At 54.4% G+C, this 13,074-nt stretch overlaps 1 protein-coding gene across 1 annotated transcript in view; it reads left to right on the forward strand.

Annotated features, from left to right (window-relative positions):
• The window catches only part of LOC120019139 (serine/threonine-protein kinase MRCK alpha-like), a 120,126-nt gene that overhangs the window by 102,150 nt on the left and 4,902 nt on the right, over positions 1–13,074 (forward strand). The window contains exons 36-38 of the mRNA XM_038962417.1: positions 642–759; positions 2,263–2,383; positions 2,671–2,831. Coding sequence (XP_038818345.1) covers positions 642–759; positions 2,263–2,383; positions 2,671–2,831 — 400 coding nt within the window. The remainder of the gene's footprint in view (positions 1–641; positions 760–2,262; positions 2,384–2,670; positions 2,832–13,074) is intronic.

Raw genomic sequence — 13,074 nt, forward strand, 5'->3', positions numbered from 1 at the left:
TCCTTGAGTGGCCCAGCCAGAGCCTGAACCCGATCGAATATCTCTGGAGAGATCTGAAAATAGCTGTGCAGCAACGCTCCCCATCCAACATGACAGAGCTTGAAAGTATTTGCAGAGAGGAATGTGAGAAACTCCCCAAATACAGGTGTGAGTCATACCCAAGAAGACTCAAGGTTGTAATCGCTGCCAAGGGTGCTTCAACGAAGTTCTGAGTAAAGGGTCTGAATACTTATGCAAATGTGATATTTCATAATTTTTTTTGTGTGTCTAAAAACCTGTTTTTGTTTTGTCATTATGGGGTATTGTGTGTAGATTGATGAGAGGAGGGAAAAACAATTTCATCCATTTTAGAATAAGACTAACGTAACAGAATGTGGAAAAAGTCAAGGGGGTCTGAATATTTTCTGAATGCACTATAGTAAACACTACATAGTACACACTGCACACTACATAGTAGACACTGCATAGTACACACTACATAGTACACACTATAGATGCTTCTTATTCAGAGACTCCGAGAATGAGAGACAGCAGCAGAGGATGTACACTACTACACCCTACGTAGTACACTATAGACGCTTCTCCTTCACTCTCCACAGGGGCATTCAGGGAGCTGATCTGTGTGTGTGTCCCTTGTGTAGGGAGATGCTGAGAGACCCAGAGATGAGGAACAAGCTGATCTCCAACCCCATCAACTTCAATCACGTGGCCCACATGGGACCTGGGGACGGCATCCAGATCCTCAAAGACCTGCCCATGGTAAGACCACTACAGTCCATATCAGTCTGCTTTAGTCTATACCAGATCCTCAGTAAAGACCTGCCCATGGTAAGACCACTACAGTCCATATCAGTCTGCTTTGTAAAGACCTGCCCGTGGTAAGACAGACCTCTTCAGTGTGTCCATAGATTTCTGCTCTGTATTTGTTCCTGCTTTATCTGTGTTTGTATGTTTCTGTTTGTTGTCGTTTGTAATTTAATGTTAATGTGTTTACGCATGTGCATATGTGTTGTCATCATGTCTATATAAATTGTTGAATGTATGCATATGTGTTCATATTGGTATCATTATGTGAATGTGTGTATTCATCTCCATAATCTATATATCTATATATCTATATATCCTCATCTGTCTCTGCCTCTCTGTGCTCGTCTGTCTCTGTCCTCATCTGACTCTGTCCTCGTCTGTCTCTGTCTCTCTGTCCTCGTCTGTCTCTGTGCTCATCTGTCTCTGTCCTCATCTGTCTCTGCCTCTCTGTCCTCGTCTGTCTCTGCCTCTCTGTCCTCATCTGTCTCTGCCTCTCTGTCCTCATCTGTCTCTGCCTCTCTGTCCTCATCTGTCTCTGCCTCTCTGTCCTCATCTGTCTCTGTCCTCATCTGTCTCTGTCCTCGTCTGTCTCTGTCCTCGTCTGTCTCTGCCTCTCTGTCCTCATCTGTCTCTGCCTCTCTGTCCTCATCTGTCTCTGCCTCTCTGTCCTCATCTGTCTCTGCCTCTCTGTCCTCATCTGTCTCTGTCCTCATCTGTCTCTGTGCTCGTCTGTCTCTGTGCTCGTCTGTCTCTGTCCTCGTTTGTCTCTGTGCTCGTCTGTCTCTGTCCTCGTTTGTCTCTGTCTCTGTCCTCATCTGTCTCTGTCCTCATCTGCCTCTGTCTGTCTCTGTCCTCATCTGCCTCTGTCCTCATCCGTCCCCGTCTGTCTCTGTCCTCATCTGCCTCTGTCCTCATCCGTCCCCATCTGTCTCTGTGTTCATCTGTCTCTGTGCTCATCTGTCTCTGTCCTCGTCTGCCTCTGTCCTCATCCGTCCCCGTTTGTCTCTGTCCTCATCCGTCCCCGTTTGTCTCTGTCCTCATCCGTCACTGTCATCATCCGTTCCCGTCTCTCTGTCCTCATCCGTTCCCGTCTCTCTGTCCTCATCCGTTCCCGTCTCTCTGTCCTCATCCGTCCCTGTCGGTCTCTGTCCTCATCCGTCCCCGTCGGTCTCTGTCCTCATCCGTCCCCGTCGGTCTCTGTCCTCATCCGTCCCCGTCGGTCTCTGTCCTCATCCGTCCCCGTCGGTCTCTGTCCTCATCCGTCCCCGTCGGTCTCTGTCCTCATCCGTCCCCGTCGGTCTCTGTCCTCATCCGTCCCCGTCGGTCTCTGTCCTCATCCGTCCCCGTCGGTCTCTGTCCTCATCCGTCCCCGTCGGTCTCTGTCCTCATCCGTCCCCGTCGGTCTCTGTCCTCATCTGTCCCCGTCGGTCTCTGTCCTCTCCTGTCTTAACGCAGAACGTGCGTGTTCAGGAGAGTCGTGCTGCAGGCTTCAGTGGCTCCGTGTCCATCCCCTCCATCACTAAGAACAGAGCCGAGCCGGGACGGTCCATGAGCGCCAGCAGTGGACTGGGCATCCGTAAGTACCACACTACCAAATACACTAGGCTAGTAGGCTTGATAAATAAAGAAATATTGTATAATAAAAAGGGGATTAAAAAAGTTGTTATAAATATAGGCCTGGGTAGTGAAATGGAAGTGCTTGTTACTAATGCAACATGGAAAGTAGATTTAAATGCATTTGTATTGTATTGACTGATACAAATGATTATCTTCCATTCCTACCTCCCCCTCTCCCCTTCTCTGTCCCTCTCTCTCCCCATTCCTCTCTTTCTTCCCCATCCCTTTTTATTTTTCTCTCTCCAGGTTCGTCATCTCAGAACGGCAGTGCGTTGAGGAGAGAGCTGTCTGGGGGTAGCTACAGCTCTAAGCGCCAGACCATGACCTCTCCCTCCGAGAGCTCCTTGTCCTCCGGAGGGGGTATGGACGGCTGCAGCGACGCACCCCTCTCCCAATTCGACAGAGAGGTACGTGACCAGCCTAGCGTACTCTCTCCCTAGGGTGCCTGGGTGAAGTGCACTTGATTAAGGCTAATAAAACTCAACTACTAACAATTGGGTAGAATTGTGTTGAATCGGCTGAGTGTCTCAGATGATATACCATTAGGATTTGAAGTTGTTCTGATCAGTCATATCTCGTAGTGTTCTGAGTTGTATTTTGGTTGTGATAGTTAAATGGATGGGTCTGAAACCACGTTTAATGAATCATTTGAGCACAGTTGCTCTAAATATGACAAGGATCACTCAGGTGAGAAATCGTGCCATATCAATACATAGAGAGTAAGAATACTCTAGCTGGTGTCCAATGACGTGGAAGCATGTACACATGTACATATCAAAGTGTTCCCCATAACTCTGCCACCACCACCCAGCCTCCGTGTTCTCGTGCCTCTCGCCCTTCGCCCCATCCCTTCCTCAATCACCAGCATGCTAGCCCCTCACAGGGAACTCAATCGGCCCCCTACCCAACCCTGACCCCAGCCACCCCTATGGTTATCTGCACATGGCCTCCCCTCTCCCACCCGCAGCCTCAACCACCCACCCAGCCAGATGTATCTACAATTCACCCTTAACTACTGATTCAGGGTCAGATAGTTCTTCATCCCCCTAATGGTTCAGGTTAGATTTGGGGTATAATAATCTGGTCCTAGATCTGTGATTAAGAGCAATTTTTACCTCAAGCGTCTAGCCATCCTCCAACAGTGATTCTAGCCTTAGCTAGCCATCCTGCCTTTGGCTCCCTCTTCTGGCCTGGCTGTCTACCATACCAACCCCCTCCCTCAGACCTGGCTGACTGTCTACCGTACCAACCCCCTCCCTCAGACCTGGCTGACTGTCTACCGTACCAACCCCCTCCCTCAGACCTGGCTGACTGTCTACCGTACCAACCCCCTCCCTCAGACCTGGCTGACTGTCTACCGTACCCCCCCTCCCTCAGACCTGGCTGACTGTCTACCATACCCCCCCTCCCTCAGACCTGACTGACTGTCTACCGTACCCCCCCTCCCTCAGACCTGGCTGACTGTCTACCGTACCCCCCCTCCCTCAGACCTGGCTGACTGTCTACCGTACCCCCCCTCCCTCAGACCTGGCTGACTGTCTACCGTACCCCCCCCTCCCTCAGACCTGGCTGACTGTCTACCGTACCAGCCCTCCCTCAGACCTGGCTGACTGTCTACCGTACCCCCCCTCCCTCAGACCTGGCTGACTGTCTACCGTACCCCCCCTCCCTCAGACCTGGCTGACTGTCTACCGTACCCCCCCTCCCTCAGACCTGGCTGACTGTCTACCGTACCCCCCCTCCCTCAGACCTGGCTGACTGTCTACCGTACCCCCCCTCCCTCAGACCTGGCTGACTGTCTACCGTACCAGCCCTCCCTCAGACCTGGCTGACTGTCTACCGTACCCCCAGCCCTCCCTCAGACCTGGCTGACTGTCTACCGTACCCCCCCTCCTCAGACCTGGCTGACTGTCTACCGTACCACCCTCCCTCAGACCTGGCTGACTGTCTACCGTACCCCCCCTCCCTCAGACCTGGCTGGCTCCATCGTGATTTGTGCCTGGCCCCATCTCACTCCCACCCCAGCCCTCTCCTCTACGCTCCCCCAGCCCCAGCATGTTGTTCTCTGGGCTGGGCCGCTGAGTCTGTAACTCTTACCTCTCCAGTGGCAGGCGGTCTCGCCATCGGAGAAGACCCCTGATCTGAAAAGGGCTTTAAGGACCCTGCTTAGTAAGATGAAGGTAATGTCAGCACCCACACACATACAACCAACCCAGACACACTGTATCCTCAACCATACACACACACACACACACACACACACACACACACACACACACACACACACACACACACACACACACACACACACACAGTCATGAAGCTTTGCCCCAAAGCCACCATCAGTCCCCCTCCTGTCCACTGCACCATTTCAGCCCTATCAGCATCTGATGGCTATGTCACAGATGCCCTGCCACCCCTTGTCTCTGGCTAGAGGGTTCTTGCTCGTCCCCCTCTCCCCTGGCCTGCTCTAGTGTGGCTCCGCTCTTAGGTTCCTGATTTGGTTTTCAGAATAGTGTGTCACCATCCTCTACCCTGCATGTTTTGTCTGTCTGTTTCCATATTCTCCCCCTGGGACTTAACCCTGTGGCCTTACCCCTAACCCTGTGGCCTAACCCAAACCCTGTGGCCTACCCCTAACCCTGTGGCCTACCCATTACCCTAACCCTGTGGCCTACCCATTACCCTAACCCTGTGGCCTACCCCTTACCCTAACCCTGTGGCCTACCCCTTACCCTAACCCTGTGGCCTACCCATTACCCTAACCCTGTGGCCTACCCATTACCCTAACCCTGTGGCCTACCCATTACCCTAACCCTGTGGCCTACCCCTTACCCTAACCCTGTGGCCTACCCCTTACCCTAACCCTGTGGCCTACCCCTTACCCTAACCCTGTGGCCTACCCCTACCCCTAACCCTGTGGCCTACCCCTACCCCTAACCCTGTGGCCTACCCATTACCCTAACCCTGTGGCCTACCCATTACCCTAACCCTGTGGCCTACCCCTTACCCTAACCCTGTGGCCTACCCCTTACCCTAACCCTGTGGCCTACCCCTAACCCTGTGGCCTACCCATTACCCTAACCCTGTGGCCTACCCATTACCCTAACCCTGTGGCCTACCCATTACCCTAACCCTGTGGCCTACCCCTTACCCTAACCCTGTGGCCTACCCCTTACCCTAACCCTGTGGCCTACCCATTACCCTAACCCTGTGGCCTACCCCTAACCCTAACCCTGTGGCCTACCCCTTACCCTAACCCTGTGGCCTACCCCTTACCCTAACCCTGTGGCCTTACCCTAACCCTGTGGCCTACCCCTTACCCTAACCCTGTGGCCTTACCCTAACCCTGTGGCCTACTCCTTACCCTGTGGCCTACCCCTTACCCTGTGGCCTACCCCTTACCCTAACCCTGTGGCCTTACCCTAACCCTGTGGCCTACCCCTTACCCTAACCCTGTGGCCTTACCCTAACCCTGTGGCCTACCCATTACCCTAACCCTGTGGCCTACCCCTTACCCTAACCCTGTGGCCTACCCCTTACCCTAACCCTGTGGCCTACCCCTTACCCTAACCCTGTGGCCTACCCCTTACCCTAACCCTGTGGCCTACCCCTAACCCTAACCCCGTGGCCTACCCCTAACCCTGTGGCCTACCCCTAACCCTGTGGCCTACCCCTAACCCTGTGGCCTACCCCTTACCCTAACCCTGTGGCCTACCCCTAACCCTGTGGCCTACCCCTTACCCTAACCCTGTGGCCTACCCCTTACCCTAACCCTGTGGCCTAACCCTAACCCTAACCCTGTGGCCTACCCCTTACCCTAACCCTGTGGCCTACCCCTAACCCTGTGGCCTACCCCTAACCCTGTGGCCTACCCATTACCCTAACCCTGTGGCCTACCCCTTACCCTAACCCTGTGGTCTACCCCTAACCCTGTGGCCTACCCCTAACCCTGTGGCCTACCCCTAACCCTAACCCTGTGGCCTACCCCTTACCCTAACCCTGTGGCCTAACCCTAACCCTGTGGCCTACCCCTTACCCTAACCCTGTGGCCTTACCCTAACCCTGTGGCCTACCCATTACCCTAACCCTGTGGCCTACCCCTTACCCTAACCCTGTGGCCTTACCCTAACCCTGTGGCCTAACCCTGTGGCCTACCCCTTACCCTAACCCTGTGGCCTACCCATTACCCTAACCCTGTGGCCTACCCCTTACCCTAACCCTGTGGCCTACCCCTAACCCTAACCCTGTGGCCTTACCCCTTACCCTAACCCTGTGGCCTACCCCTAACCCTAACCCTGTGGCCTACCCCTTACCCTAACCCTGTGGCCTACCCCTTACCCTAACCCTGTGGCCTTACCCTAACCCTGTGGCCTACCCCTTACCCTAACCCTGTGGCCTACCCATTACCCTGTGGCCTACCCCTTACCCTAACCCTGTGGCCTACCCCTTACCCTAACCCTGTGGCCTACCCATTACCCTAACCCTGTGGCCTACCCCTTACCCTAACCCTGTGGCCTACCCCTTACCCTAACCCTGTGGCCTACCCATTACCCTGTGGCCTACCCATTACCCTAACCCTGTGGCCTACCCATTACCCTAACCCTGTGGCCTACCCCTTACCCTAACCCTGTGGCCTACCCCTTACCCTAACCCTGTGGCCTACCCCTAACCCTAACCCTGTGGCCTACCCCTTACCCTAACCCTGTGGCCTACCCCTTACCCTAACCCTGTGGCCTACCCATTACCCTGTGGCCTACCCCTTACCCTAACCCTGTGGCCTACCCCTAACCCTAACCCTGTGGCCTACCCCTTACCCTAACCCTGTGGCCTACCCCTTACCCTAACCCTGTGGCCTTACCCTAACCCTGTGGCCTACCCATTACCCTAACCCTGTGGCCTAACCCTAACCCTGTGGCCTACCCCTTACCCTAACCCTGTGGCCTAACCCTAACCCTGTTGCCTACCCCTTACCCTAACCCTGTGGCCTACCCCTAACCCTGTGGCCTACCCCTAACCCTGTGGCCTACCCCTAACCCTAACCCTGTGGCCTTACCCTAACCCTGTGGCCTACCCCTTACCCTAACCCTGTGGCCTTACCCTAACCCTGTGGCCTACCCATTACCCTAACCCTGTGGCCTACCCCTTACCCTAACCCTGTGGCCTACCCCTTACCCTAACCCTGTGGCCTTACCCCTTACCCTAACCCTGTGGCCTTACCCTAACCCTGTGGCCTTACCCCTTACCCTAACCCTGTGGCCTTACCCCTTACCCTAACCCTGTGGCCTTACCCTAACCCTGTGGCCTACCCATTACCCTAACCCTGTGGCCTACCCCTTACCCTAACCCTGTGGCCTACCCCTAACCCTGTGGCCTAACCCTGTGGCCTTACCCTAACCCTGTGGCCTTACCCTAACTCTGTGGCCTTACCCATTACCCTAACCCTGTGGCCTACCCCTTACCCTAACCCTGTGGCCTTACCCTAACCCTGTGGCCTAACCCTGTGGCCTACCCCTTACCCTAACCCTGTGGCCTACCCATTACCCTAACCCTGTGGCCTACCCCTTACCCTAACCCTGTGGCCTACCCCTAACCCTAACCCTGTGGCCTTACCCCTTACCCTAACCCTGTGGCCTACCCCTAACCCTAACCCTGTGGCCTACCCCTTACCCTAACCCTGTGGCCTACCCCTTACCCTAACCCTGTGGCCTTACCCTAACCCTGTGGCCTACCCCTTACCCTAACCCTGTGGCCTACCCATTACCCTGTGGCCTACCCCTTACCCTAACCCTGTGGCCTACCCCTTACCCTAACCCTGTGGCCTTACCCTAACCCTGTGGCCTTACCCATTACCCTAACCCTGTGGCCTACCCCTTACCCTAACCCTGTGGCCTTACCCTAACCCTGTGGCCTAACCCTGTGGCCTACCCCTTACCCTAACCCTGTGGCCTACCCATTACCCTAACCCTGTGGCCTACCCCTTACCCTAACCCTGTGGCCTACCCCTAACCCTAACCCTGTGGCCTTACCCCTTACCCTAACCCTGTGGCCTACCCCTAACCCTAACCCTGTGGCCTACCCCTTACCCTAACCCTGTGGCCTACCCCTTACCCTAACCCTGTGGCCTTACCCTAACCCTGTGGCCTACCCCTTACCCTAACCCTGTGGCCTACCCCTTACCCTAACCCTGTGGCCTACCCCTTACCCTAACCCTGTGGCCTACCCCTTACCCTAACCCTGTGGCCTACCCCTTACCCTAACCCTGTGGCCTTACCCCTTACCCTAACCCTGTGGCCTTACCCTAACCCTGTGGCCTACCCATTACCCTGTGGCCTACCCATTACCCTAACCCTGTGGCCTACCCCTACCCCTAACCCTGTGGCCTACCCCTTACCCTAACCCTGTGGCCTACCCCTAACCCTAACCCTGTGGCCTACCCCTTACCCTAACCCTGTGGCCTACCCCTTACCCTAACCCTGTGGCCTACCCCTAACCCTAACCCCGTGGCCTACCCCTAACCCTGTGGCCTACCCCTAACCCTGTGGCCTACCCCTAACCCTGTGGCCTACCCCTTACCCTAACCCTGTGGCCTACCCCTTACCCTAACCCTGTGGCCTACCCCTTACCCTAACCCTGTGGCCTACCCATTACCCTAACCCTGTGGCCTACCCATTACCCTAACCCTGTGGCCTACCCCTTACCCTAACCCTGTGGCCTTACCCTAACCCTGTGGCCTTACCCTAACCCTGTGGCCTACCCCTTACCCTAACCCTGTGGCCTTACCCTAACCCTGTGGCCTACCCATTACCCTAACCCTGTGGCCTACCCCTTACCCTAACCCTGTGGCCTACCCATTACCCTAACCCTGTGGCCTACCCCTTACCCTAACCCTGTGGCCTACCCCTAACCCTAACCCTGTGGCCTTACCCCTTACCCTAACCCTGTGGCCTACCCCTAACCCTAACCCTGTGGCCTACCCCTTACCCTAACCATGTGGCCTACCCCTTACCCTAACCCTGTGGCCTTACCCTAACCCTGTGGCCTACCCCTTACCCTAACCCTGTGGCCTACCCATTACCCTGTGGCCTACCCCTTACCCTAACCCTGTGGCCTACCCCTTACCCTAACCCTGTGGCCTACCCATTACCCTAACCCTGTGGCCTACCCCTTACCCTAACCCTGTGGCCTACCCATTACCCTGTGGCCTACCCATTACCCTAACCCTGTGGCCTACCCCTTACCCTAACCCTGTGGCCTACCCCTTACCCTAACCCTGTGGCCTACCCCTTACCCTAACCCTGTGGCCTACCCCTAACCCTAACCCTGTGGCCTACCCCTTACCCTAACCCTGTGGCCTACCCCTTACCCTAACCCTGTGGCCTACCCATTACCCTGTGGCCTACCCCTTACCCTAACCCTGTGGCCTACCCCTTACCCTAACCCTGTGGCCTACCCCTAACCCTAACCCTGTGGCCTACCCCTTACCCTAACCCTGTGGCCTACCCCTTACCCTAACCCTGTGGCCTTACCCTAACCCTGTGGCCTACCCATTACCCTAACCCTGTGGCCTAACCCTAACCCTGTGGCCTACCCCTTACCCTAACCCTGTGGCCTAACCCTAACCCTGTTGCCTACCCCTTACCCTAACCCTGTGGCCTACCCCTAACCCTGTGGCCTACCCCTAACCCTGTGGCCTACCCCTAACCCTAACCCTGTGGCCTTACCCTAACCCTGTGGCCTACCCCTTACCCTAACCCTGTGGCCTTACCCTAACCCTGTGGCCTACCCATTACCCTAACCCTGTGGCCTACCCCTTACCCTAACCCTGTGGCCTACCCCTTACCCTAACCCTGTGGCCTTACCCCTTACCCTAACCCTGTGGCCTTACCCTAACCCTGTGGCCTTACCCTAACCCTGTGGCCTTACCCCTTACCCTAACCCTGTGGCCTTACCCCTTACCCTAACCCTGTGGCCTTACCCTAACCCTGTGGCCTACCCATTACCCTAACCCTGTGGCCTACCCCTTACCCTAACCCTGTGGCCTTACCCATTACCCTAACCCTGTGGCCTACCCCTTACCCTAACCCTGTGGCCTACCCCTTACCCTAACCCTGTGGCCTACCCCTTACCCTAACCCTGTGGCCTTACCCCTTACCCTAACCCTGTGGCCTTACCCTAACCCTGTGGCCTACCCATTACCCTGTGGCCTACCCATTACCCTAACCCTGTGGCCTACCCCTAACCCTGTGGCCTTACCCTAACCCTGTGGCCTACCCCTACCCCTGTGGCCTTACCCTAACCCTGTGGCCTACCCCTACCCCTGTGGCCTACCCATTACCCTAACCCTGTGGCCTACCCCTAACCCTGTGGCCTACCCCTTACCCTAACCCTGTGGCCTACCCATTACCCTAACCCTGTGGCCTACCCATTACCCTAACCCTGTGGCCTACCCCTACCCCTAACCCTGTGGCCTACCCCTTACCCTAACCCTGTGGCCTACCCCTACCCCTAACCCTGTGGCCTACCCCTACCCCTAACCCTGTGGCCTACCCCTTACCCTAACCCTGTGGCCTACCCATTACCCTAACCCTGTGGCCTACCCCTTACCCTAACCCTGTGGCCTTACCCTAACCCTGTGGCCTTACCCCTTACCCTAACCCTGTGGCCTACCCCTTACCCTAACCCTGTGGCCTTACCCCTTACCCTAACCCTGTGGCCTACCCCTTACCCTAACCCTGTGGCCTACCCCTTACCCTAACTCTGTGGCCTACCCCTAACCCTGTGGCCTACCCCTTACCCTAACCCTGTGGCCTACCCCTTACCCTAACCCTGTGGCCTACCCCTTACCCTAACCTTGTGGCCTACCCCTTACCCTAACCCTGTGGCCTACCCCTTACCCTAACCCTGTGGCCTACCCCTTACCCTAACCTTGTGGCCTACCCCTTACCCTAACCCTGTGGCCTACCCCTTACCCTAACCCTGTGGCCTACCCCTTACCCTAACCTTGTGGAAACCCAACCCATGTTTCTGATAATAACCATCAGTGTCTGTTCTGACTGATTGATTAATTGAAAGATGATCAGGAATATTTACATTTAACATTTAAGTCATTTAGCAGACGCTCTTATCCAGAGCGACTTACAAATTGGAAAGTTCATACATATTCATCCTGGTCCCCCCGTGGGGAATGAACCCACAACCCTGGCGTTGCAAGCGCCATGCTCTACCAACTGCACCATTTCAGAAAACAATAGGATACTGGATACTGTGGCTCTCCTCTCTCATAGGCCATTATAGTACCTGTACCTCTGTGCCAGCTACAGTAGTGCTGTGGTGTACAGTTGTAGCGCCCACAGCCGAAGCCTACTGTAGAAATAGCCATAGAAGTGAAACATTGTTTGTGAAACATTGTTTTCTTAGTGAGAAACAACTCCCTCACTCTACCTCCCTTAAAGTGTTGAAAAATTCCCTTAACTATCCTAAAATTGCCAGGTTTTCCAGAAATCCTAGTTGGAAGATTCCCGGAATCAGGATGAAATGAGCAGGACATTTCTGGAAAACCTGGCCATTTTGGAAAGTTACTGGAATATTGAAACCCTACTACCTCCCTTCGGTGAATGAGGGCGACGCTCTCAAACCTAGTTTCCCTAACTAGTGTCTCAATGCTGTCCACTACATTGCACTGTACTATAGTAGGCATGGCATATCATTTTGGAGTATCAACAATGTATGCAGGCTTTTGTTCCACCCCAACCCAGCACTAACACACACACACACACACACACACACACACACAATCGTGATAAACTAATTGTGGTATAGCTTCAGACCAATGTACAGTGCCTTCGGAAAGTATTCAGATCCCTTGACTTTGTTACATTAAAGCCAACAGGTTTTTAGAAATGTTTGCAAATTATTAAAATTAAAAAACAAATACCTTATTTACATAAGTATTCAGAACCTTTGCTATGAGACTCGAAATTGAGCTCAGGTGCATCCTGTTTCCATTGATCATCCTTGAGATGTTTCTACAACTTGATTGGAGTCCACCTGTGGTAAATTCAATTGATTGGACGTGATTTGGAAAGGCACACACCTGTCTATATTATGTCCCACAGTTGACAGTGCATGTCAGAGCAAAGCCATGAGGTCGAAGGAATTGTCCGTAGAGCTCCGAGACAGGATTGTGTCGAGGCACAGATCTGGGGAAGGGTACCAAAAAATGTATGCAGCATTGAAGGTGCCCAAGAACAAAGTGGCCTCCATCATTCTTAAATGGAAGAAGTTTGGAACCACCAATACTCTTCCTAGAGCTGGCCGCCCGGCCAAACTGAGCAATCGGGGGAGAAGGGCCTTGGTCAGGGAGGTGACCAAGAACCTGATGGTCACTCTGACAGAGCCTTCCAGAAGGACAACCATCTCTGCAGCACTCCACCAATCAGGCCTTTATGGTAGAGTGGCCAGACGGAAACCACTCCTCAGTAAAAGGCACGTGACAACCTGCTTGGAGTTTGCCAAAAGGAACCTAAAGACTCTCAGACCATGAGAAACAATATTCTCTGGTCTGGTGAAACCAAGATTAAAGTTTTTGGCTTGAATGCCGAGCGTCATATCTGTAGGAAACCTATCACCATACCTACAGTGAAGCAT

The sequence above is a fragment of the Salvelinus namaycush genome, chromosome 24 (genome assembly GCF_016432855.1).
Source record: "Salvelinus namaycush isolate Seneca chromosome 24, SaNama_1.0, whole genome shotgun sequence".
NCBI classification, from domain to species: Eukaryota; Metazoa; Chordata; class Actinopteri; order Salmoniformes; family Salmonidae; genus Salvelinus; species Salvelinus namaycush.